The 23,705-nt window shown below is 58.3% G+C and overlaps 1 protein-coding gene across 4 annotated transcripts; it reads left to right on the forward strand.

Annotated features, from left to right (window-relative positions):
* Positions 1 to 4,503: 4,503 nt before the first annotated feature.
* GMEB2 (glucocorticoid modulatory element binding protein 2) lies at positions 4,504 to 22,207 on the forward strand (the record flags this gene model as incomplete). Of its 4 annotated transcripts, none has more annotated exons than XM_082326105.1 (10): positions 4,504 to 4,568; positions 8,470 to 8,661; positions 13,486 to 13,583; positions 14,383 to 14,510; positions 15,987 to 16,090; positions 18,219 to 18,376; positions 19,956 to 20,027; positions 20,574 to 20,711; positions 21,233 to 21,355; positions 21,561 to 22,207. In XM_082326105.1, exons 2-10 carry the CDS (start codon positions 8,531 to 8,533, stop codon positions 22,205 to 22,207), a joined length of 1,599 nt encoding a protein of 532 aa, XP_082182231.1. In that variant the 5' UTR covers positions 4,504 to 4,568; positions 8,470 to 8,530. The 4 variants fall into 4 exon arrangements, with proteins under 4 accessions (XP_082182231.1, XP_082182230.1, XP_082182233.1 ...); XM_082326107.1 differs by lacking the exon at positions 4,504 to 4,568 and adding an exon at positions 7,695 to 7,727; XM_082326106.1 differs by lacking the exons at positions 4,504 to 4,568; positions 8,470 to 8,661 and having other exon boundaries at positions 8,688 to 13,583; positions 14,388 to 14,510.
* Between the last annotated feature and the right edge of the window lie 1,498 nt (positions 22,208 to 23,705).

A 23,705-nucleotide genomic window follows, 5' to 3' on the forward strand; every position in this document is an offset into this window, starting at 1 on the left:
CGTCCACCCCGGGGGGAACAAACTGGCCCAGGGCTGCAGGCAGAGGTTTGGAAGATGACTGCGTGGCCGCGGGGCTGAGCCGTAACCCCCGGGCTCAGCGCCCCGGCCGCCCTCCCGGGCAGGATTCGCTCCTCCTGCCGCAGCCGGGGCCACCTTTGCTCGTGCCGGGTGGGAGCCGGCGCGGTGCCGTGGAAGGACTTTCCGTCACTAACAGAGCCTTGCCCGGTTCCCTTCGGTCTACCGCGTGCATTTCATTGTCAACTTGAGGTTGTTGTTGTGCAAAAGAAGTGATTATGAAAAACGAAAAAAAAAAGAAAAAAAAAGAAATAAACTTGGTATGAAACCGTATGTGTCCGTCTCGCTCCATAAACGAATTGTTTTAGCTCCCAGGCTTCTCTTTGTGTTGTGAGAATACTAATAAAATGCGTTAAACGGAAAATTGACCTAAAGATTTAACAAAATAGACTTTCAGCATCTGTATGCTAAATAAGTGCTTTGCACCCAGCATAAAGGATGCGGAGATCCACAGTTTATCGCCATTCTGCGAGGGAAAAAATAACGAAATGCTGGAATGAGGGCCCTGCTGACGTCCCCTGCGGCAGGAAAGGTGGGGGGTGTCAAGTCTTTACAGAGGGAGATCGAAAAAACATAAGACAATTACAATAAATCCAGTTCTGGAAAGCACATGAGCTGCTTTTTGAAAAGAAATCCAGCGCTTGCTTAATGAGCTTTTCCTGAGAAACGCTCCGGCCTTGCCCCGGGCTGGACACGGCGGGGGGAGCGGGGCCGCGGCTCCGCGGGAGAGCGGACCCTAAGCCCGGAGACCTGGCGCTCCGAGTCACGTCCCTGGGGCCAGGTACGCAAAAACGCCCAAAGAGCCGCAACCGAAAACGGGGGGGTTTGTAACGCGCGGGGACGGCCGAGGGGCAGGCGTCCGGCCGCTTCCCCAGCTGCTGTGGAAAGGATCCCCCGCCTCGGTGTCCGAGAAGCTAAGCCGAGGGGAAGGCGGGAGGCGCTCAGTTTTCACGCCCGTTTGCTCCTCTGCAAGAGGCGGGAGGGCGGCGCGGGGGCCATCACGGCGGCGGCGGCCCAGCAGCCTGCGCCCGATGCTCTTCCCATGCGTGCGCAGGGCGCTGCTGCCTGCGCAAATAGGGTTTCTATTTTTGCAGCGCGGCCTTCCTGATGGGAGAGATAACGACCTGACGGCAAACACAGCGTGGCTCGCTTTTCTTCCGAGGTTTGCTATAGACCACTAACCCGGGCTCTTAAAAAAAGCAAATGCGGTAAAGTAAGGCTCTACGTTTGCCTTAGGAAAACAGGCACAGTGCCTTGGTGCCGCAAAATTCAAGATGTATCAGAGAGACCAAGCAGGGTCACCCTCTAACGAGTTAATTCAACTCGGATCCTTCATCCTCTTGTGTCTGAAGGAGAACACGGCAGGACTGGGGTGCGCTGGGGAGAGCGGTCGGAGGAGCGGGCAGGGGCGGCGGAGGGGCTCCCGCCGCCCTCCAGCCTCTGCCCACGCCGGCAGCCCCGCGGGGCCGAGCGCTCGCAGGCAGCACCGAGGGCTTGAAGACAGGATACTGCCGTCTTGAACCGGTTTGTAGCACCCACCAAAATGCTTCTTCCAAGGTCAAAACCAGGCCAGCAAAGCAAAATACGCTCAGTAGCTCTTGGAAGGATCCCTACAAAGTGCGCGAGCCGCGTCCGAGCAAGGGGAAGGGAACAGCTCTGGCAAGGTAAATGCAAAAGTGCACCCGGGCAGGCAAAAAAAAAAATTTTTTGCAGAGTAATTTGCTAAAGGTTTGAAAAATAACAGGCCGCCCTTCCTCAGCAACCTCCCGGCACCACGGCTGCGAGGAGCCTGCCCGCCGATAAAGGGGCAGAGCGGGAGCAGGAGGCGAATTCCTGCCGGCCGTGGGTGCCCGGGAGGAGCCCGGGAGGTTGCCGGTGCCCAGCACCTGGCAGCAAAAGCAAGGTTTCGCTTTCCGCGAGGCCACCAGCTGCTGGGAAAACTGGTGCAGGGCAGCGTGGCCGCGGGTTTGCCGCCTTCTTACCACCTTTATAATGCCCCGGCCGTTGGGCGCCGTAGGCTTGCGGTGGCAGAGGGACCTTTTATCTGCCCCGTCCAGCCCAGGACAGAGCCGCCAGGGCAGCTCCCCGGGGAGCCACGGTGGAAATGCAGACAGGCTTCCCTGGAAAAGGGCTCCACAGTTTCTGGCGGGTGAATTAACGTTGCTGGTTACCGTCGGCTATCGTGGAGAAGGAAAAGAAACAGAACTCCCTGTGAAGCATCACTTTAATGAACGTAAGGTTGGCTAACCTGGAAAGCAAGAAGGAAGCGAGGGAAATAGAGCTGGCAGCGGGTTATGGGGCGGGGTTGGTCTGGATAGGGAGGATGGAAAAAGAAAAGGAAGAACCTTGGGAAAAAAAAGCACTATATACACCAAGTCATGTAAAAAAATACTGCTAACCAGACCAAACACACACGCGACGGGCCAGCCACACCACCGAACGCAAGGCAGAAAAAGCCACTTGCCAAGTAGCTGCGAAAAGCTGACCGAACTAAAACACCTCGAGAGTTTCAGGAAGGGATCCGCAACTTGTCGGGCCTCTGCTCTGGCTCTTCCTTTTTCAGAACGCGTTAACCACCCGCTTGCAGAAAAAGTGCGATGTGGTAAGATCACGTGAAACGTCCTCCCTGTGAAATCACTGCACGCCTTCGAAGGCCGGACCTCAGGGGCAGAGCTTGCAGGGCGAGCCCAGAAACGGCAGAAACGACACCAAAACCTGCAAGAGCTCGAGGTGGGCGAGGGAAACCCCAGCGGGCAGCGTCACAGCACGATGGTTAGCGCCGATCGGCAGCAGCGCGTCTTGGGTGCAGCAGCTCGGGGACGGCTCCTGGGCTCTGCAAAGGGTAGGAAACCCTGACCCCGGATCAGACGGCAGCGCTGCCACATCGTACCGTGCCCGAGCACCCCCCGGGCGCCGTGCAGAGCCCCCCTCCTTCCAGGGACAACAGCACTTTGTTGCTGAGGTCACCCACCGAAGAGTTTGCAACGCTCAGGGACGGCTTGCGGACATCGTGGGTGGGAGGGAGGTGTCCACCGTAAGGGAGCAAACCTGCAGAGCGTTCCCGAGCGGCATGAAAAATTGCCGCTGAGTCTAAACACCGCCACAGACACGGCCACTTTCTCCTCCAGGCACAAAACGCACGCTTCTATCTTCCCGTTTATAATTCATTGCTGATGACAGTAAAAGAGTCCTCTGAGAACGTCATCTCTTTAGTTTTTATTAGGCCTTTTGAATCGGAGGCCAAGCAGCGCTGCGGAGCTCTCGCAGGGCTGCTGCGTGCGCGGTAAACACGAGTGAAGGGCGCCTTGGAAAGCGGATGCCTGAAGCTCTCCCTCGGGGCCAGCCCCAGCGGGGAGCGAGAGGCTGGAAGGTCACCGATGACACCTCGATGCCTCCTCTGAAACCCGGCAGCCTCCAGCCCTGCCAGGCAGCCTGCAGCGCCTGGCTGCTTCCTTGGGCCCAGAGCCTGGGCAAAGAGGAGCACGTGCGCCCCTGCCACTGGGCAGAAATGCCTCAGGCTGCGTGCGGGACGCCCCAAAATGCTGCGGGGACTGGTGCGCGCTGTGCCCCAACGGCAAAGGCAGGTACCGAGAGTTCCCCGGTGCACGAGCACTGCTCTGCGCTCCCGAACAGCGTGCATGTGCACCCACACGCACCCGCTGGGAGGGAGGGAGGGAAGGAAGGAATATACACCCGGCACCCCCGCTGCGCTTGGCCTCGGGTGCACCTGCAGCCCTGGGGGCAGGGGGGAACACGTGCCAAGGTGCAGACAGATGCCCAGTGCAGCCGTGCCCTGGGCTGGGGGCCACGCAGGAGCCCTGGGCACATCTGGGGGCCCGGGGAGCCTGCACGCGTGGGGTGCATGCAAGGGGAGGGCATTGTGCACAGGCCCTGGGGGGGCCATGCACAGCTGGGGGGATGCATGAACCCCGGGAAGCCTGTAGGGAGACACGGGGGGCATGCAGGGCCTGGGGTGGGGGGGCACGCAGGAGATCCGGGGGGCACGCAGGACACAGAGGGCATGCAGGGCCGAGGGGGGCACAGGCAGGAGTCACGGGGGGCATGCAGGGCCCGGGGGGGCGCACGGGGGGCATGCAGGACGCGGGGAGCCCACGCAGGACGCCGGGGATCCCCCACGGAGGCGCTGCCGCTGCAGCAGCGGACCCCACGCGCGGTCACCCCCGGGCGGCGCGCGCCGGGCTCTCCCCCCACCCCATCCCCCGCCCGCCGCCGTGTGCGCAGGCGCGCTGCGCCGGCCCGGCACCTATTTCACAGGCAGCTCGGGCCGCGGCGCCCCCGCGAAATAAGTCCCGGGAGCCGGGCCCGGCCGTGCGCCTGCGCGGGGGCCGAGAGCCGCGCGCGGCGGAGCCCCGCTCCCCCCCACCCTGCCTCCCTCCCCTCCCTCCCCTCCCCTCCCCGCACCCACCGCCCGCCGCCCAGCCGGAGCGCCCGCCGCCGGAGCCGGAGCGGGGGCAGCGGGACCCCGGCCTGAGGTAAGCGCCGGGCCCGGCCTCTGCCGCCGCGGGGCCTCCGCACGCGCCGTCCGGCCGGCGGGTCCCTGCGGAGCGTCAGGACGTTACGGCAGCGGCAGGAGACGGCGGCAGCGCCCGGCCGCCCGCCCCCCCCCATCCTCCTCCTCCTCCTCCTCCTCCTCCTCCCTCTCCCTCCCTCCCTCCCTCCCTCCCGCGCGCCCGGCGCTGCCAGCGTGAGCGCGCCCACGCGGCCCCCCCTCCCCCCCCCCCCGCCGCCGCCGGGAGCGCGCGCGCCGCCCCGCCGCGGGGAGGGAGGGGGGGCACCCCTCACCCGCCCGCGCGGCGCCACGCGGAGCGCCGCGAGCCCCCCAGTGCACCCCCCCCCCCCCGTGCCCCGCTCCGTGTCCCCCCCCCGTGCAGTCGCCTCTCTCTGCACCCGTCTCGTGCCCCCCCCAGCAGCACCCCCCCGCTCTGCGACCCCCTGCACCCCCGGGGAGGCCCCCACCCCGTGCACCCCCCTCTCCCTGCACCCCCGTGCTTGCAGCCCACCCCGTGCACCCCCCTCCCTCTCCCTGCACCCCCGTGCTTGCCCCTCCCTGCCTGCCCCCCCCGTGCACCCAGCGCACCCCCCCACGCCCTGTCCCCCAGCAGTGCCACCCCCTCTCCCCAGCTCTGTTCCCCCCTCTGCTGACAGAGCACCCCCAAAAAAATCTCTCTCTCCCTCCTGAGTGGTGCAATGCTATTCTTTTTTTATTTCCTTTTTATTTTTTCTGCCTCACCCCCAAATCTGCCCTGCAGCCACTGAAGCTCGCTCAGTGCCGGCCGAGGTGCGCCAGCAGGGACGTGCACGGGTGCACAGGGCCCGGGTAGAGCTGGGGTGCTCCCTGCCAGCCCTCGTCCCCCTCCAGCCGCCCCACTGCACCCCGCTGCTGCTGATTACTTGTGTTTTCAGCCCAGTTTTTCTCCGTCCCACGCCGGTTCCTGCCCGGAGGTCTCCGAGCAGCACACGCTCGTGGAGTTGAAGCCTTCCCGCGGTGCCCGTGCAGCCAGCCCTCCGCCAGCGCTGGCGGGATGTCCGGAGCATCCCGAAACCTGGTGCTGGGGCAGAGGCCATCATGGGCGACGCTAACGCTGCAAGAAGGGGTTTACCCCAAAAGGAAACGTAGGGATAGAGCGACAAAAAAAATTGCAGTAGTTAAATGCTCAGCTGCATTCGGTTTGAAATACGTACCGTGTCTTCGTGCGCCGACGTGCAGCACGCAAGGCGCGTTGGGGCGCGGGGTCCGAGGCAGCGGCTGCTGCAGGGAGCTGCCGTCCCGGTGCAGGAGCGAGGTGAAAGGACCTGGGGGTGTTGGTTGACAGCCGCCTGAACATGAGCCAGCTGTGTGCCCAGGTGGCCAAGAGGGCCAGTGGCATCCTGGCTTGTATAAGGAACAGTGTGGCCAGCAGGAGCAGGGAGGTGATGGTGCCCCTGCGCTGGGCACTGGGGAGGCCGCCCCTCGAATGCTGTGCTCAGCGCTGGGCCCCGCACCCCAAGGCGGCCATGGAGGGGCTGGAGCGTGGCCAGAGCAGGGCAGCGAGGCTGGGGCAGGGGCTGGAGCACAAGGCTGGGGAGGAGCGGCTGGGGGAGCTGGGGGGGCTCAGCCTGGAGAAGAGGAGGCTGAGGGGAGCCCTCCTCGCTCTCTGCAACGGCCTGAAAGGAGGCTGGAGCCGGGGGGGTCGGTCTCTGCTCCCCAGGAACAAGCGATGGGACGAGAGGGAACGGCCTCAAGCTGCGCCAGGGCAGGGTTGGGTTGGGTATGGGGAAAAACTTCTTCACCAAAGGGCTGCCAGGCCCTGGCCCAGGCTGCCCGGGGCAGGGGCTGAGTCCCCATCCCTGGGGGGATTTACAGAACGGATAGATGTGGTGCTCGAGGACATGGTTTAGTGGTGGACTTGGCAGTGATAGGTTGACGGTTGGACTCGATGATCTTAAGGGTCTTCTCCAACCTTGACGATTCTATGATTCTATGAACGGGACAGGCGTGCAGCTGCTGCACCGCGACCCTGCCCGCTCTTGTGGTGGTTTGTAGTAAACCCTCCCGTTTCTCTCGCCTTGCCCTGGGTCCGGCCGCCCTTGCTCGCTTTGTTCCTTCCTGCTGCAAAAGCTAAATTCGATTCTGTCGGTGGCTTCACGCTGGGCTGGCTTGGAGGGGCCCGTCTGCTTTTCGCTCCTCGGCTCGGATAAACCCCGTGGCTTCCACAGCGGGGAAGATCACCTCATGGGGTCTGTGTGGGTCGGGAATCTCTGTGGGGTGTGATGGCGTTGCAAAGTCAGGTCAGATATGTTGGGGCCACGCAGGGCTCCGGTGGTGGCCAGGGGAAGGGGGTGGGAGCCAAGTGGCTACTGCACCACGCTCTGTGCCGCTGCTCCGGAGCGTGGCTCCTTCGGGAAAGGCGAAGGTGCTGCTGCTGCTGCACGTACCTGGGTGGGGGTGTTGCTTGCTCGAGAAACCCCAAGTTTCAGGAAAATTAAATTCTTTCACCTTGTTTTCTTTCCCATGTGATGAAAGCATCGCACAGGCTGGCGCGAGCAAGCTCTCGGCTTGACATAAAGTTCTGCAGGGGAATAGCAGCGGCTCTGGTCCTGCTGCGGTGATGCTGAAAACAAACGCGGGAGCAGAGCGGGAGCTTGTGCCGCGGCTCTCGGCTCGAGCCCGCGCTTGAACGGCCAGAGCTCGACAAGGGGAGCACTGGCACAACCGCGCCCGCGCGTAGGCTGCGCCGGCGCTGTAGGTGATACCAGCGCAGTACCGTAGGAGATGCTTTGTAGTCACCCTCGAGACCCGGGCGTTAGCGTGCGAGCGGGTGCTGCTCAGGTGTTAGGGGGAAATGCAGACGCGGTTCACTCGGGCTGATTTGCAAATGGTTTTATGGCTCTAAATTGTGTATGCCAGTTCTGTCACACCATCCTTGTAACGTGAAGGGTAACGCGGGTGTTTGGAGGACATTTATGCACACGTGTGTTGGTAAAGGATATTTATTTCCACTTTGGACCTCTCCTCTCCTACTGCTTGAATGGCTTAAAACTGCTTTTAATCCTACAGTTACCTAAAATCGCCGGGAAAGCGGGCACGGGCTCGGTCGCCGGGCGCAAGCTGGCAGGAGAGGTGGGCGACGGTGTCCCCGGGGCTTTCCCCGGTGAGTTACCTTGTGCTGCGGGCGCGGAGGCTGGAGCAGCCGGGGGTGTAGTGCAACCGTGAGCGTAGAGATGCACGGCTGCTTGTGCCTTTGGTTAACTAGGGCTTTATTTCCCCCCTAAGTTTCTTCTTCCATACGAAATACTGGCTTTGCAGGGCTGGGCGCTGAAGTCGGTTTTAAATGTTGTCTTAAATCCATTGCTGATTTATTAGAAACACACACTTTGAAAGAGTTTTCAGATGTCACTTTGCTGCTGCAGGCTTGAAGTGGTTCCTTAATTTGATTTTTTGTGTGTGACTTTGGAGGAGGGGAGAGTCCCCATTCCTGCCATGGAGGAGACAGTGATGAGCTCCTCCGACAGCGTGAAATCCTTCCGAGAGAGTTTGAAACGCGTTTGGAAATGCACCTTCAAACTGTGCCTCTTCATAGAGTTCTCGGTGAATGCCAGGACCGTTTTCTTGCTGGCTATCCGCTCCCACGCTCTGCCCCTCGCCGCCTGCGCCCCGGTCCCTTCCCACCCCTTGCCTCTTCCCGTGCCCATCACCCTCACCCAGTCCACGGAGCGCCTGTTGGGTTACCAGCCTCCCCTCATCCCTCCTCTTGGGATGGATTTGCTAATCCCCTTCTCCTTAGGAGCACGGATTCCCTGTGCCCCCTTGCTCCCACCACACCGATGGTCTTTCTGCGACCGATTTTAGCAGAGAGCACTTTTCACGCGGGGCTTCCCCTTGTTCCTCCGCAGGCAGCCGGTGACCGAGGGCTCTCCCGCCTGGCCGCCCGTCGCTGCCCGCGGCTGCCTCGCGATGGCGACTCCGGACGTCAGCGTTCACATGGAGGAGGTGGTGGTGGTGACGACGCCCGACGGCACGGTGGATGGAGGCGGCGTGGAGGAGGTGAAAACGGTGCTGGTCACCACCAACCTGTCCCAGCACGGGTAAGAGATGGGGTCGGCGTGCACCAAGGTGACATGCTGGAAAACCTCCCAGCCGCGGTCGCAGTCAGCTGAGCTGGGTGTAGTTAATCACCTACTACTTAATCCTGCGTCACTTCTCACAGTGGGGACCTGAGTGATGCCCGGGCAATCTCCGGTTCCTCGTGAGGTCCTCGCTGACGCCCCTGGGACCGTACCCAGGGCTGCGGGCTCTGCAGCTCCGAGCTTACAGAGCAGAGCAGGCTCCACTGCTTCTGTTAAAGCTGTTACTACTGGTGGTTTTCAGCTGGGGTTACCCAGAATAAAAAGCAATGCGACAGTTTGTTTTGGATGGATGGGGGAAAATGTCTTTTAAAAAAAAAAAAAACAAACCCAACAAAAACCCCAAAACCAAACCAAAACATCTTTTCTGAGTGGATGTGGATGTTGGAACGGACGCAGATCCGGTTGGAACGGGACAGTGGTAGCTAAATGAATGTTTTTGTGCTATTTATTTCATGATTGCTTCCCTAAGCTGCGTACCTCTGAGAGGTGAGTCTCTGTTGGCAGCGCAGGGAGCGCGGGGCAGCCGGGCTCCTCTTCCCAAGGGGTTTGGGGCCGTGTTTTTCGGCAGAGCTCTGCAGGAACCTCCACCGCCGGCAACGGGAGTGAGAGAGGTGGCCTTGAAACCATGCGGCGTTGAGTGGAGAGGCCCTGCTCAAAAAACCCGGGTGAATATGTCTGATTTTTAAAGTGCTGCTGCTTTGCCCGATTTCTGCCTTTCTTGTTGGCGTTTCAGATCAGGGACTGCCGTTCATTCAGGTCTGGTCTGTGCAGCCGCAGGTCGGCCGAGTCTTTGCTCCCATGGCCAAAGTGCCCGGCTGGTACCTTGAAGGCCCAGGTAGCCATGGGCTCTTTGCTTTATTTCTCTACAGCCTTTCATGGGACGGTGCCCAGAGACGTTTTAGTGCTTTGCTCTTTCGGTGGGCAGAAAATCCAAGTCCACACCTGGAGCTGGATCTGGGTGGGTTTGATCCAGAAGTGTCTGCACTTGAAATAAGTGGGGAGCGAGCGGCTGTTTATTGCTCTCCACAAAAAGGAGACATTTCTCTCCTTTCCTCAAATACGCCCTGCTGTTTCTGTGTCGGTTCCCTGCGGCTCGGGGCAGGGCAGCAGGGCACAACTTTTACGTTACGGCGCGGGTGCCATTCGTCTTGTTGTGCTGTAACTGGTGTAAAACTCATTAACAGATGAACTTCTGGTAGGGAATGGGCAGGGACAGGCAGCAGCGAGGGCCGTCAGCACTGGGGCGGGCAGCAGGGACGCCACGGGCAGGAGCTGCCCCGCTCCTCCTCCGCATCCCAGGTCTGCGAGCGCTGCCGAGAGCCTTTTCCATTCCCAGAAGAGCGGGTGATGGTAGGGAAGAAAGGCTCTGCTCCTCTTGCTGTCTGGCCCACGGTGCCTTCCTTAGCACCCTCGGTGGAGAAGCAGCCAGACGTGAAGCTTGGGATGTGGCTCTTCTCGGGTGCAGAACAGTCTCTGGTTTTAATGTGGCTCCAAGCCTTTGCAGATGCCGCTGTGCAGCAGCGTGCTGTTGTCCGGGAACGTGGATCACGGCAGAGGCTGGCTCAATCAGCTTGGTTTCCTTTCGCTCTTATTTCCCCTCCTGTATTTCTTTGGAAACCTTTTCTCATCCTCCCAGTGTCCCCTGGATGGTCAGGAGCAGGACAGCTCTACACAGCAGAAAGAAGATGATTTTTATTTAGTTGCAGCTACGAGCAGAGCATATCTTAGCAGGCGTTACGAGATTCCCTGAGGGTTTTCCATGCGGCTCTCTGGAGAAGGGCCGGTGGGCAGGCTCCTCGCTCCCCCGTGCTCCGGGACGGCAGCGGGTCGCTGGGAAGGAGATGGATCTCGGGCTCGCGGAGCAAAGCCCGCCCGACTCCCGCTGCGCCAGCTGCTGGGACTCCCCTCGCCGAGCGGGGCCGCGGGGCTGGCGGCGGGTGGCAGCACGAGCCACCCGCGGGCTCTCTGTAGCCTTGGACGGTTGCCTCCGCCGGGCTCCGCTCCTCCCGCGGAGACACCGTAGCGGCGCTGGCTCCCTCTCCCTTTTTTCCCTTTGCAGCCCCAGCTGGCATAAGGAAAGCGGCTGCAGGCGCGGGCTGGCACTCCTCGGTTTTGGCTCGGTCACCGCTCACACGGGAAGCTGGCTTTCAACTTGTCTGATGTGGCACTTAGAAACCAAACTCAGCTTGGAGGTTGATGCCTTTTTCTAGTGCTCCTTTGGGTACGGTTTTGCTCTTTAAAAAAAAAATTAGACAACCAGTGGTGAAGAGCTTAATTAGTTCATGTGTTTTTAAGATTGACTGGAAAAGGCAGAGGGAAATGGGAAAATAGTAATAATCGGCAAGAAGCTTTTCTCCTTCGTCTGCGATTGGAAGGGATCCGTACTTGATGCTCTGAGGAGGTGCTGGTATTTCTGACCAGCATCCCCAGCGCAGGCTTCTGGTGGGGACTTTTTTCCTCTCTGAAGTTTCCAGGCGAGGCAGGAGCGGAGGAGAAAGGGGACGCAAGCCCGCTGCTTTATCAGCACACACTTTCTTCTCTTCCTCCCATCTGGTTTATGGATCCTCCCGGGGAGGAAGATGAGAGCCATCCTCCTCTGGCTTTGTCATGGCAACCGGCGAAGGCAGGACCGGCTTGGTGGGATGCAGCGCTGGGGCTTGGAAGGTGTTTGAGTTTTCTCCTGCTCCTGCATCTGCCTCGGTCTGTTCCTCTGGAATGGGATGGGAGAAGCAGTGTGGAGAAACTCCCCTTTTTCTGTAGTTTTCTCTTCCCCCCCAGTTACATCTCCACGGCAGACCCAGACTTTAGTGGCTTGAATTTTTCATACAAGCTGTTGAGGTAGTTTGTTTGTTTTCTGGAGGATGGGTTTGAGATGGGGGCTGGGTTATTTCTCCCAATCCAATCATGCCTTTTGGTTGTTTTTTTGGAGCGGTGCAAATGCCTTGGAGTCCTGGAAGAAGCTCTGTTTCGGGTGCGGGCTCTCTGCTGGGGTGTTTCTTTTTGACAAGTCGGTGGAGGTTTTTGGCCTGGCGGCAGGCGGAGGCAGATCGGGGCCGGGGCTGTGGAGTGCTGGGCTTTGCGCGGCGGAGGCGGCTGCTGCCTCTTGCAGCCCTGGTGCCCTGCTGAAGCGGCGTTGCTGGCTTTTCTCCGAACGCCTCTGGAGAAATGCAAGAACCAAGCAGCAAACTGATGAACTAAAACCGGGTTACAATTCTTCCATTTTTCTTGTGTCAAACTGCCGCTTCTGTAATATTCACCTGTGTGCAGATGCATTACCTCCGAGTTTACCTTTTGGAGTCCTTTTGTGTTATCCACCCCCTTTCCCTGCCGGGGCTCTGGGCTGTTGGCCGCTGCGAGCCGCAGAGGCAGCGTGAGGTCCCGCGGTGCCTGCCTTCCACGTTACTCACCCGGTGAGGCTGAGCTGCCGCCCACGCCGGCTCCCTTATCTCGGTGCTGCTCCCCACCAGGTACCTGCCCTGCAGCTGGCAGGGGGAGGGATGCTTTGAAACTGCAGTTCCACCCCGGAGCTGCGTGTTAGGAGGCCAGGATGGAAAAACCAGTTGCTCTTGAATTTGCTTGTCCCCATGGCACCGCGGGTGGGAAATGTGGTTGCCAGTGAGTCACTAGGACCATTCTTTTAATTCATCCGTGGTACCAAAATGGGGTAGTTTTCAGGTTTAAGCCTATTTTCTCCTTACAGTCTTCTTTAGGAAGTTTATGTGTTGAAGTATGTGAAAAGTTAACTGTTGTTTCCCCCCCTCCTGCAGGACCCCACAGAGGTCCAGCAAACTTGCTATGGTAATTATAATAACAAAACCAAATGCACATCTTAAACCCCATTAGGAATGGTCGATGCTGAGAGCTGGCCGTGATGCACAGGTCGGATCCGTAAGGGTGCCGCTGTGGGCTTCCTCCCTCGCCCAGGACCCTCCCAGCCGAGGGGGTGAGGAGCGTGTCCCGGATCACAGCCCTGAATGCCCTTCCCCTCTGAGCGTGCACCAAAGCTCGTCAGAGGGGCCTGGGGCTTCGTACGCCGCAGCGAGAGCTGGAACGGGCGAACGGTGAGGGTGTGGATGCTGCGCAGGACCAGCCGTGTCTCTCCGTCGGCAAAGCACCAAGAGAAACTGGAGATCTGCGGGGTGGGGAGGATGAAAGCGGTCGGATAGCCAGCTGTTAGTTAATATTATGGGTATATTGAGTTGTAAAAGGCTCAGAGGTTGGATCATGAGGGTCTATAGTTTGCGTTATGTTATCTCTTCTCACGGATCCGCTGTTAGGGTTTGTCTCTTTCCTTTATAGCGTGTTTGCAGCTCCTTGAGGTCCTGCTCCTGGGGGCATCCCGCACACCGGGGGATTCAGCCAGCCCATCGCCCAGGCAGCGGCAGCGTGTTTCACACATGTTGTTCCTGGGGAAATCTTCTCAGGCAAAGCTGCCAGAGGCTGGCAGCGACTTCTGAGCGAGGGGCCGTGCTGACAGCATCCCTCCACGCCAGCTCCCCTGCACGGGCTGTGCTGGAGGCAGCTCCATGGGGCTGGGATTAAAAGGGAGGCGAGGCAGAGCCGGCCAGGCTGCTGGCAGCGGTCCTGCCTGCCCGCCTGCTGCGGGGCTCTTCATATCCGTACGGAAAAATGGAGCTGAGCCTCTGAAAACCAGAGCTGACTTTTAGCTCTTGTGGGAAAATGCAGTCCGAGTGACTTTTGAAGCAATGTCTCTGTGGGGCATCGGCTGTGGGGGTGGCACATCCATGTGGCTTAACTCTGCTGCTCCCACTCTCTTACCAGTGGTGACATAAACGAAGACACGCTGGAGACCGAAAATGCGGCTGCTGCGGCTGCTGCTGCCTTTACAGCCTCCACGCATCTGAAGGAAGCGGTCCTAGGTAGGTTCAGCCCGTGCCGTAGCCCCTCGGTGGAGCCGTGCCGGCTCTGCAACCCCTGCGCTGGTGCCGGTCGAGAGGGTCTGGCCGCTGCTGTGCAGAGTCGCCGGCTGGCCCCGGGGATGCTCTCTGGGGGTACTGGGGATGCTCTCTGGGGGTACTGGTGGGGGTACTGGGGATGCCCTCCCCAGCATCAAGGGGAGCCCGGATTGCGGCGGGGAAGGGAGCTGGCAGCGGCTGGCTGGGCTGCTGCTGCCCTCTCCTGGTGCAGGATGAGACCCCGTCTCTGGCCGTCGCTGGCTCCTGCCCTTCCAGCTCGCGATGGGGACCTCAGTTTTGCAGCAAACTCGCTGGCTTTGGTTACAAGTAAAAGCGAATTTAGTGAGCGAAGACTGTAACCAGCTGGGCTGGAGTTGCCCTAAAAACAGTTGCGGTCTAAAACCAAAGGTGAATGTATAATTACCTGAACAACGACCGTCCTTTCATTTTTATCAAGAATTGAATTTTTTCAGCCCTGGCCACTGACTTCTCAGATTTCACACACACAGCTGTGGCCAGATCGGTATAAATCTGCCTGCTCGGTTTTGCCCGAGAAATTTGGGTGGTTGGATGCTTTAGTAGCAAAGTGCAAGTGAATGGTGGCCACACACCCCACCGTGCATCGTCTATGTTTGTTTTTTTTTTTTTTAATCCTGAGCTTCAAAACTGCTTTATCACTGTACGTGTGCGTCAGGGTGGTGAATCGGGGGCTGCGACTCACGTTTCTTTTTGATCCGTCCCTTCCTCTGTTCCCTGTGAGAAGTGAAGATGGCTGAAGATGAGGACAGTTTGGAGGCAGAGATTGTCTACCCCATCACCTGCGGGGACAGCAAAGCCAACCTCATCTGGAGAAAATTTGTGTGCCCTGGGATCAATGTGAAGTGTGTGCAGGTGAGAATAAAGGTCCCTGACGCTGACTCGTGCCTTCCCATGCCCGCGTTGCAGGCTCACCTGGCTCGCCCTGGTTTTGATGAACTTTGGTAAGCTGCTTTGCATCAGAACCCCCATCGTGGTGGGAGAGGGGGAAGTTCTTGGTACTGTCGTACCTGACATCTGTCTTTTCGGCCAAGTTGAACAGTGCTGGGTGGAGAGATGCTGCCTCAATTTAGCCGCATTGTTGGCGAGTTTGAGAAATTTGGGCGCTTCCAGTGTCTGCTCAGTTTGTGAGAAAGTTGAGAAGTTGTTGAGAAGATTATTGGTAAGGAACCTGTTGAATAGGTTGAATGGTTAAAATTTGCATGAACCTGGGGAGCAGGGCTGAACTTTCATTTACAGGACCGTACCGTGTGCGATGCTGTCGTAAGCCATCGCTGGCATTTATACACGGACTCAGCGATACCCTGCCGAGGGAGCTCCTCTGGGCTGTGTTGCAAGCAGGCTTCCCAAAGGGTGCTCCTTGCCCTGCAGAGGAGAGATGGCCTTTTCCATCCCCAAGGCAGAGGACGGGTTAGCTGCAGGTGATCCTGCTGCTGCCTAAAATCGGTCTTCTCTCTGCACCAAAGCCCATGCGCTTGTGCAGAGAAGCAGTTTCTCCTGCAGTAATGGTGAGTGAGCTCTATGTTGGTCAACGTGAGCATTGAAAAGAGGACACCTGGACTTGGGAAATCTTTTCCGAGATGGGCTGTAATGCAGCTCTTTAGAGGAGTGCCTGATTCTGTGGGTTGCTTTTAGGTCAGCTCATGGGTTGAGGCACAGCTGGGTGTGTAGGGCAATAAAAGAAAGGGGAAGCGCTGGCTGCTGGTGCAGTGTATGCCAACTCCCTAAAGCTGGCTTTCGGTAGAAGTGGGTGTGAGAGAGGCCAGAGGTTTCGCTGATATCGATGGCCAGGCTCGGTAGCAGGAGGTCAAAGACCAAATGGGCTCCTCCTTCCCTCGCTTGCACGGGGCGTAGCGTGCCCCTGGACCCAAATGTCACCGGCGGCAGCCCGGCTTTCGTTGTGAGTCTGCTCGTTAGCGGGAGCAGCCCACAGCTGCTAATGGCACTTTGCACAAGCGAAGGGCGTTTTTCCCAGCTGTCCTGCCTGGGCCGGGCGTTCAGCAAGCTCCTCTGTGCTGCACACGCCCTGCGCGTTGAGTAGCTTTTTGAGCCTTGGCTTTGAGCAGCTGTTAACCGACCATCCACGAAAGCGATATTTGGCTTTAATTTTTTTAACTCGGTCAATGCTCTCTAAGGTGGGGAAGCGTGTGTCAGCCCTCTGTTTTGGTGCTGTTATCTGAACAGCACGTTGAGGCTGTGATGCAGCTCCACTGCTGGACACCGGGCAATGCCATCCGGGCAGCCCGGCTCCGCTGCCGGATCACGCTCACGGGGCACGCTTTTGTTGTTTTATGGTTTGTCACACTGATGTTGCACTTCTGCCTCTTGCAGTTTGACGATCACCTAATTAGTCCCAAGGAGTTTGTCCACTTGGCGGGCAAGTCAACCCTGAAGGACTGGAAGCGGGCGATCCGGATGAACGGGATCATGCTCCGGTTAGTCTCTTCGTTTGTATCCGCAGAGCAACAGCGGAGGCTTCGTCTTTCTGGGGGGTAACGTGGGGTGGGACAGCTTTTGGCGTGGTGGTTCTGCTGCGGAGAGAGCAAACGCACCAGTGAACGTCTGTCTTAACAGCCTGGCCCCAGGCGTGGTCTGCCCAACGGCTTTGTGTTATCCTGCTGCCTAGGGAATAATTTGGGGCAACAAATGCTTCCCCGGTCTTTTTAGGACTTGAATCACACCGAGTTCCCAGCTGGCGTAAGGGCATTGAAAATTTTAGTGGCCGGTGGTGGCTGGGCCACGCTGTCCCTGGGTTCTCAGCGTCACCTACCAAATGGAACCTGGTCACGAACTAACGTTCCTGTTGCAGTATGGCTGCTCTATATCACTTTTTTTTTTTTGCCAAGAACTTATTTAAAGCTTATTTATGCAAGCGTTTCTTTTCTCTAGTCTTAACTACAGCAATTTAATTCTTCTATGGTTTTCCTGAACACCAGCCTGAGACTCTGATTTAATTAAAGTCTGTCTCTGCCTGTAGGCAGGATAAAAATGCATCACCTCTTTCCCCGGGAATTGTCAGTGGTTTTATGTTCTTTTCACAGGGTGACATTGCCTTTGCCTGTATTCTTCTGCTTCAATGCAGGCGTCTCCCGTATTCCTTCTAAGCAGCTTTTGCTCCACGTAGATTTTGCATAATAGGCTTATACTTTGGCAAGGCAGGTCTTTTAAGGGAAAAAAAGCTTGACAAGGAATGTGTGAAGGCGAGCCCAGCGGCCCGCGGGAGCACATCTTGGGAAGCTCAGGTTGGCCTTGGCCAGCAAAGCCCAGGGATGCCTTGGAGACAGCTTGCTTAGAGTGGGAAGATCACGTATGCCGATGTTGCAACCTCCTTTGCTTAAGCTGAGAGACCTTATTTTACTTTATAAATAGGGTTATGCCCCATCTCTTTTTATGAGGTGCAGAGTCAAAAAGGGAAGGAAGAGAATTCTTGCTGCTTCAGCCCTGGCCTGAGACTTCAGCTGACCCTGAAGCTGCAGGCATGCACGGGGGGAAGGTGCTGGTGGGACCAGACTGGGACCTTCTCTTCTCCTTCCTCCCTGCTCCCTAAACGAACCAGGAGCTCATCAGTGCCGGTGAGGCTTCCTAGTTAAAATTCCAAACCCCCGTGCAGAAGAGCCTGCTCAGAGAGGTGGGACCAGCTCCGAAATCAGCTTGTTTGGAGGCCAAGCATTGCCCTGCTGTTAGGAGGGGGGAGAGCGGCAGGACGGGGCAGCTCTGCCCCTGCCGTGGGGAGCCCCGCGGATGCGTGGGCACGCTCGGCGTAGGTGTGTGTTGCTCGTACCAAGGTGGGGGGTGTCCTTAGAGCAGGGCGGGAGATGCCAGGGAGGGGGAGCCTGTTCAGCATCACAGGGCAGGGTTAGAGCTGCTGCATGGGAGCGTGGCCCAGGGTGGCGGGGAAAGGCTCTCCCCACTTTGCTGCTGTTATGGGAATGGCAGTGTTTGGGCTCTAAATGGCACGGCTTCCCTGAAAGCTCCTAGCCAGCAGAAGATCTGCTGAGAGCAGTGTGGTTTGTCCCGATGCTTCTCAAGGTATGCTTAGTTTTACAGGGATAGATCCCTAGGAAAAGCTCGTGTGTCTCTTGAGCCTCTCAGCCCAAGTTGAGTGTTCCAGTGGCGAAGAAAAGGACTTTCTTTCTTGGACTAAGGCAATTCATCCTCTCTGGGTGGATGCGGGATGTGGCAGGGAAGCGGTCAGAAACCGAATCTGCTCCAGTCCTTTACTGCAGCTATGGCACGATGGGCTTTTTTCTCCCCGTCCCAGCCTCCTGAAAGGCTGTGCTGCCGCTGGAGTATCGCGCGCTTGTTGGGTTTCTGCGCGTGGCCAGTACGGAGCAGGCTGTGGATGCTGTTTTGATGAATTCTTAGTTAATGCTGCCTCTAAGGTCGGGACACAGGGGGACTTGTTATGGGAAATTCAGACTGTTGCCTCTGCCTGCTCTCCTGGCTTTTGCTTTTCATCTGGGACTTTGAGAAGTTTGGGGGTGGAGGCTGCCAGGAGCTGCAGCTCGGAGCTCTCTGCTCCCACTGATGTGCCTGTCGCTGTGCTTGCTCCCCGTCTTTCAGGAAGATCATGGATTCGGGAGAGCTGGATTTCTACCAGCACACGAAGGTCTGTTCCAACACCTGCCGGAGCACCAAAATCGACCTGACGGGAGCCAGGGTGTCCTTGACCAGCCAGACATCAACGGAGTACATCCCTCTCACTCCCGCTTCTGCGGATGGTACGTCCAGCCGTTCCTCGCACCCCGAACAGGGGCTTTGAAGCATTAAAGCACAACGAATGCCGCGTAACCAACGCCCCTTACGGTTGCCTCTCTTTTTGGCTTTGCGGGTTGTTTTATCCTCTGCTTTCTCTCCCTGCTCTGTTGCAGGATTCCCCATAGCAGAGCTAGGCAGAGTCGTTGTTAGAGCATCTTGGCAGAGATGCAGTAACTCACCTAGTTGCTCTGTAACACTGCATGACCCGAAGAGCCGCCCTTCTGGCCTCCTGCCTTACCCCAAACTGTGTAGCTGAAGCAGAAGACTGCAATTAATCTGTAAGAAAACAGTAGTCGTTGCTCGATGAAGTTCCCTTCTGTCCTCGCTGCCGGTCGGGCACTGTGTCCGCGGCGCTCGTCCCGGGAGGCAGGGACCAGCCCGGCTCCTCGTGCTGCACACAGTGCCAGGGTAGGAGTCCCTCCTCCCCCGGCTCTGACCTGACTTCTTCCGCAATAATTTAGGGATTTGCATTTAAGGCTCCCTGGCTGAATTGTTACTGAGTTTGTCTGATGAAAGCTTAAAGAGAACCAGGGGATACAACAGATTTTTATCATCTGCACTCATGCATGCAGTTTATAAAACTGGATTTAAATGATGTTGCTGCCCCATAGTTAAGAACCAGCCCCCGAAGAGCCCCACACCCCGAGCTCCTGGTGGTGCCTGCGGGAGCAGAGCAAGGCCAGGGCGAGCCCCTTTGCCGGCTCTGCAGAGCGCCTTCGGCACCACGGCCCGGCGCGGTGGTGGGGAAGCCAGTGCCGGTGCGCGGTGCAGCCTGTCCCGAGCCCGCCCGTTAAACGTGGACACCAGCTCGCTAGCGGGGAGACGCTTCCCACGCTGCTGGGCTGCACTGGAATAACCAGAGCCCTGAAGGCTGCCGAGTAATTGGATTTAATGGCAGCAACTGAGCATTACAAATGCCCTGTGCAGCACCGTGGGTCTCTGGCCGGATTCCCGTTCATCCCACTCCTGTGCACGGCTCGAATGACGCCGGTTCCCCCGGCTGTATGGCAACAAAACCGCTGAGATTTGGCAGAGCTGGAGGGAGGGAGCCAGCCAGCCCCCCTGCACGGCGGGGGGATGCTCTCCCCTTCGAGGCTTTAGAAACCCTCCAGACATCCCAGTCCTGCGAGCTGTAAGCTGGGCAAAAAAGGATTGCCAAAAAATCAGACTCTAAATCTGTTTGACTTTTGCCCTAAGCAATACTGTGGTGTGTATGCAGGGGGAACGGGAGGGAAACGCTGCTCTTGGGCATGTGTTCTTGTGCAAGGGTTGCAGAAGTAACCCCTGGGGTATTGCACTCCAGCATGGAAAAATAAGTACTGCTGGCACAGCAACTGCGTGCGGCTTCGCTGGCCGCTGGGGCGTCTCTCTCCGTTCAGCTTTGAGAGCTAAGTTCAAATAAAAGCACTCCTGTGCTGTAAAAAGGAGAAGTCGCAGAAATGCAGCAAGGGAGTGCTTCCCTCGGAAACAGCCCGTGAAAAATACAGAGAAAAATCAGGACTTGGGTTTTTTTTTTCTTTTCTCTTTTGCTATTGGTTGCAGTGAACGGATCCCCGGCCACGATTACCATAGAAACATGCGAGGATGCCAGCGATTGGAGCACCAGCATCGGAGGTACGGCTTGGGATCCCGCATGCGGGGCAGAGGGTGGAGGAGATGTAGGGAAAGAGGGAAACAGCAGGGATGAGGAGCAGGACCTGTCTGCCCAGGGCAGCCCTGCTTGAGCCTCCACTGGGATTATTCGTTTGCCGCTTACCGGCGCATCGGGCTGCGTTATATCCTGCCTGCGTGCGGTCTGACCGCACCGTCGTCTTGGGATGAAGTTGTTTCTAAGCACTGATACATCAAAGCCTCGGCCAGGTCCTTGGTGCGGCTCTAGGGAAAGAAAACCAAAATCGGAGGGGTCGTAAAATTATTCTTGCTCCTCTGGTGTGCGCTGAGCAACGGGCTTTTCTGTAGCATCGGTGTCCTGTTTGTGTGACAGAGGATGAGGAAAACGTCCTCTTCCAGCTACCCCTCCTTGGGCTCGGTCCCGGCGCCCGGTACCTGCAGCCTAGGAGGACGGCACCCTTGCAGGGGCCAGGAGGGGAACCCAGAGCGGGTCACCATTAAACCCCCCCTCCGAGGATTTTGAGGTTCTCCCTTGCTCTCTTTCTCCAGATGACACCTTTGCTTTCTGGCGAGGCCTGAAGGACACGGGTCTCCTGGAAGAAGTAATCCATGAGTTCCACCAGGAGCTCGTGGAGACCATGAAGGGCTTGCAGCAGCGAGCGCAGGATCCTCCGCTGCAGCTCGGTGGTAAGGACCTGGGCACGGGCGCTCAGGGGCATCTCGGGAGAGGGGCCTGTGGATGTTTTTTTTTCCTCCTTCGGGATATCTGGGTGGCACTATAGGGACACAGTTCATCATAACTGAATCCCACTTCTGGCTGCTCACCGGGCAGGCTCTCGGCTGTGCTTGGGGATGTTTCAGGTGGCCTCAGTTCTCCAGTTCCCTGCGCCTGGGGCTTCCTATCTGCTGGCTCTGGACAAACTGAGGGGGAATTTAGGCCATCGGGATAACGATGCGGCAACCAGCTACTGTGCCAGCAGATTTCTTATCGCCCCTGCTAAGCAGGAGAGGACTGTTATACACTAGTGACCTCTTGCACTTTCTCATGACTTCTCCTGTCTTCTGTTCCCCAGCCTCCTGCGTTACTCTCCCACAGATTTTGGCCATCTCAGCTGAATGCGTTTGCTCTTGTATGGCTTTTTACCAAGCCGTAAATACTTTGCGTAGGGAATTTTGCTTTCCTCAAAGATCTGTGTTGTGTTTTTAAGATGCCGTTTTACTCAACAATGTAGTCCAGAACTTCGGTATGCTGGATCTGGTCAAGAAGGTCCTGGCCAGCCACAAGTGTCAGATGGATCGCTCGAGGGAGCAGTACACGCGGGATTTGGCAGGTATGCCCCCGGGACACGCCGGCGCTCCGGCACTTCTTATCGCTGCCAGCGCGTTTTCTTTCTGTGTAAGAAAGCGAGGTTTGTGTTAAAGCTGCTGCATGCTAAACCAGCCGCGGTGGGGCTGGCTGCTGCTGCTCCGGGCGCTGCCACGGTCCTGGGAAGCTCGTCCCGGGTCCGGGCTGAGCCAGCCCTCTTCTCTCTCCAGCTCTGGAGCAGCAGTGTGACGAGCACCGCAAGCGAGCGAAGGAGCTGAAGCACAAATCGCAGCATCTCAACAACGTCCTGATGACCCTCACGCCTGTCTCCGTCCCCACGCCTTTAAAACGTCCCAGGCTGACCAGGGCCACCTCCGGACCAGCTGCCATCACCTCCCAAGTCCTGTCCCAGCCGGCGCAGCTTGCCGTCACCCCCGGCGTGCCCGTCTCCCAGCTTGCCAACCTCCCTCTTGGCAAAGTCGTCTCAGCCCTTCCACCCTCGGTGCTGGGGAAGAGCCCGTCCCAGCCTCCCGCCGCCAGCTCCCCGGCCTCCCCGCTGCTGGGAGGGTACACAGTACTGGCCTCCGCCGGCTCCACCTTCCCCGGTACGGTGGAGATCCACCCGGACGCTTCCAACCTGACGGTGCTGAGCACGGCCGCGGTCCAGGACGGCAGCACGGTTGTGAAGGTGGTGAGCCCCTTCCAGCTGCTGACGCTGCCGGGACTTGGCACGACCATCCAGAACGTGACACAAATGGCTCCCGGCGGGAGCACAGTCGTGACAGTCCCGTCCGGTGCCACCGAGGCCGCCGGGGACGAGCACGCCGCCGCCGCCATCGAGGTGACCGCAGTGGCCGACGAGGCGGAGCAGAAGTGAAAGGGGGGACTTGCCTGGAGGGACGCTGGCCGTGCCGCTCTGGGTGGAACTGCCTTTTCTCTGGCTGTGCTGTGGGAAGAGGAGCGGTGTAACGAGGGGCATGGGTTAACGAGACTCAGAGCGGCTCATGTCGGTAACGAGGAGGTTCAGGTCAGAGGCAAGGAGGGGGAGGAAAGACACCTGGAGAAGGGAAAGGCATAAATGCCCTGTTTGGAGGAGAGAGAAAAAAAAAGCTTAATTTTTTTATAAAGCTTTCCTCCCCCGTTCTCTTGGAATAGTTATTCTGTTCTAGCTCATCAGCCCTGCCTCATCCGCAGGCGTAGCTGGAGCAGCGTCCGTTAGAGGAGCGGGCAAGAGCAGGGGCGCAGGGCAGGGAGGCGAAGGCTGTAGCAAAAGGAAAAGCAGGCGAAGCGCTGAGCAGGCACCGATCCGGCTGCCGAGGGGTCTGGCGTGAACAGACGGGCGGCATCGGGGAGCCGGCTGCCCCCCGCCCCTGGGGGCACCGGGGAGGGAGAGGGGACGCCGAGAGCGGGGTGTCCACGGGATGTGCGCGGTCGTCGAAAGCGGGAAGAGGCTCTGTATGGCAGCGCGGGCGCGAGCCCGGGAGGTCGGCTTCTGCGTGCGACGCTGGCTTTGGGTGGCGGAAAGAAGCGGGAGCTCCCGTGGCGATGGTCACGGCGGGTTGCCCGGGTCTGCTGGGGGACGGAGCGGGGAGAGAGAAACCCAGAGGGCCGGGAAGAGCTGTAACTTCTGAGGATTTAGGGTCTCTTTCTAGTTTTCTCCAAAAAAAAAAAAAAAAAAAAAAAATCCGTTCCTTGGGATTTTTTTAAGCAAACAGCAATTTTTAAGCAAAGCCCTTTGGTTGTGCAGATCGTGCCGTAAGGCAGAGATCTGCTGTTGAACGCGCAGAGAGGTGAGCTGAACGGCAGCGCTCTGAGGAGCTTTGCACTTAGGAACAGGGTGTGAGCCTGGTGCAGGATCAGGCCGGTCCCCAGCATCTCGCCGGGTGCCTCGTCCCGCGGGAGCCGGGCGCTGCCGTTCCCTCCCCGCTGGGTTTGAGCAGCCGTTCTGTAACGGGGTGGTCGGCCCCCCCAGTACTCCTTCGAGCGTTCGACTTGCTGCGAGTCTCCCAGCTGCCCTGTTTCAGGGCACGCCTGCGGCTGCAGCGATGTTCACACTGTCTCCGGCTGGAAGGAGTCGGGTGCTTCAAGTGTTGGGGTTTCTACAAACTTGATCTGGCAGCAGCAGCGACGACAGGTCACTTTAATGAGCTAATAAATATTTTTTTTGAAAGAGCGCGGCTGGTTTATTGTATTTCTGCATCTGGTTGCAACAGCTGGGGTTGCAAAGCGGGGCTAGGTCGGGGCAGGAACACGCTTTTCACTTTTATTTAAATATAAATGCACAGAAATGTACTGGATGCATGCTGCTGTCTGCACGCATGCGGAGATGCTCCAGACCCTTGGGGGTGGTGGGCAGGTGGTGGTGCTTAAGAAGT

Source organism: Platalea leucorodia (genome assembly GCF_965183815.1).
Source record: "Platalea leucorodia genome assembly, chromosome: 13".
Taxonomy (NCBI): domain Eukaryota; kingdom Metazoa; phylum Chordata; class Aves; order Pelecaniformes; family Threskiornithidae; genus Platalea; species Platalea leucorodia.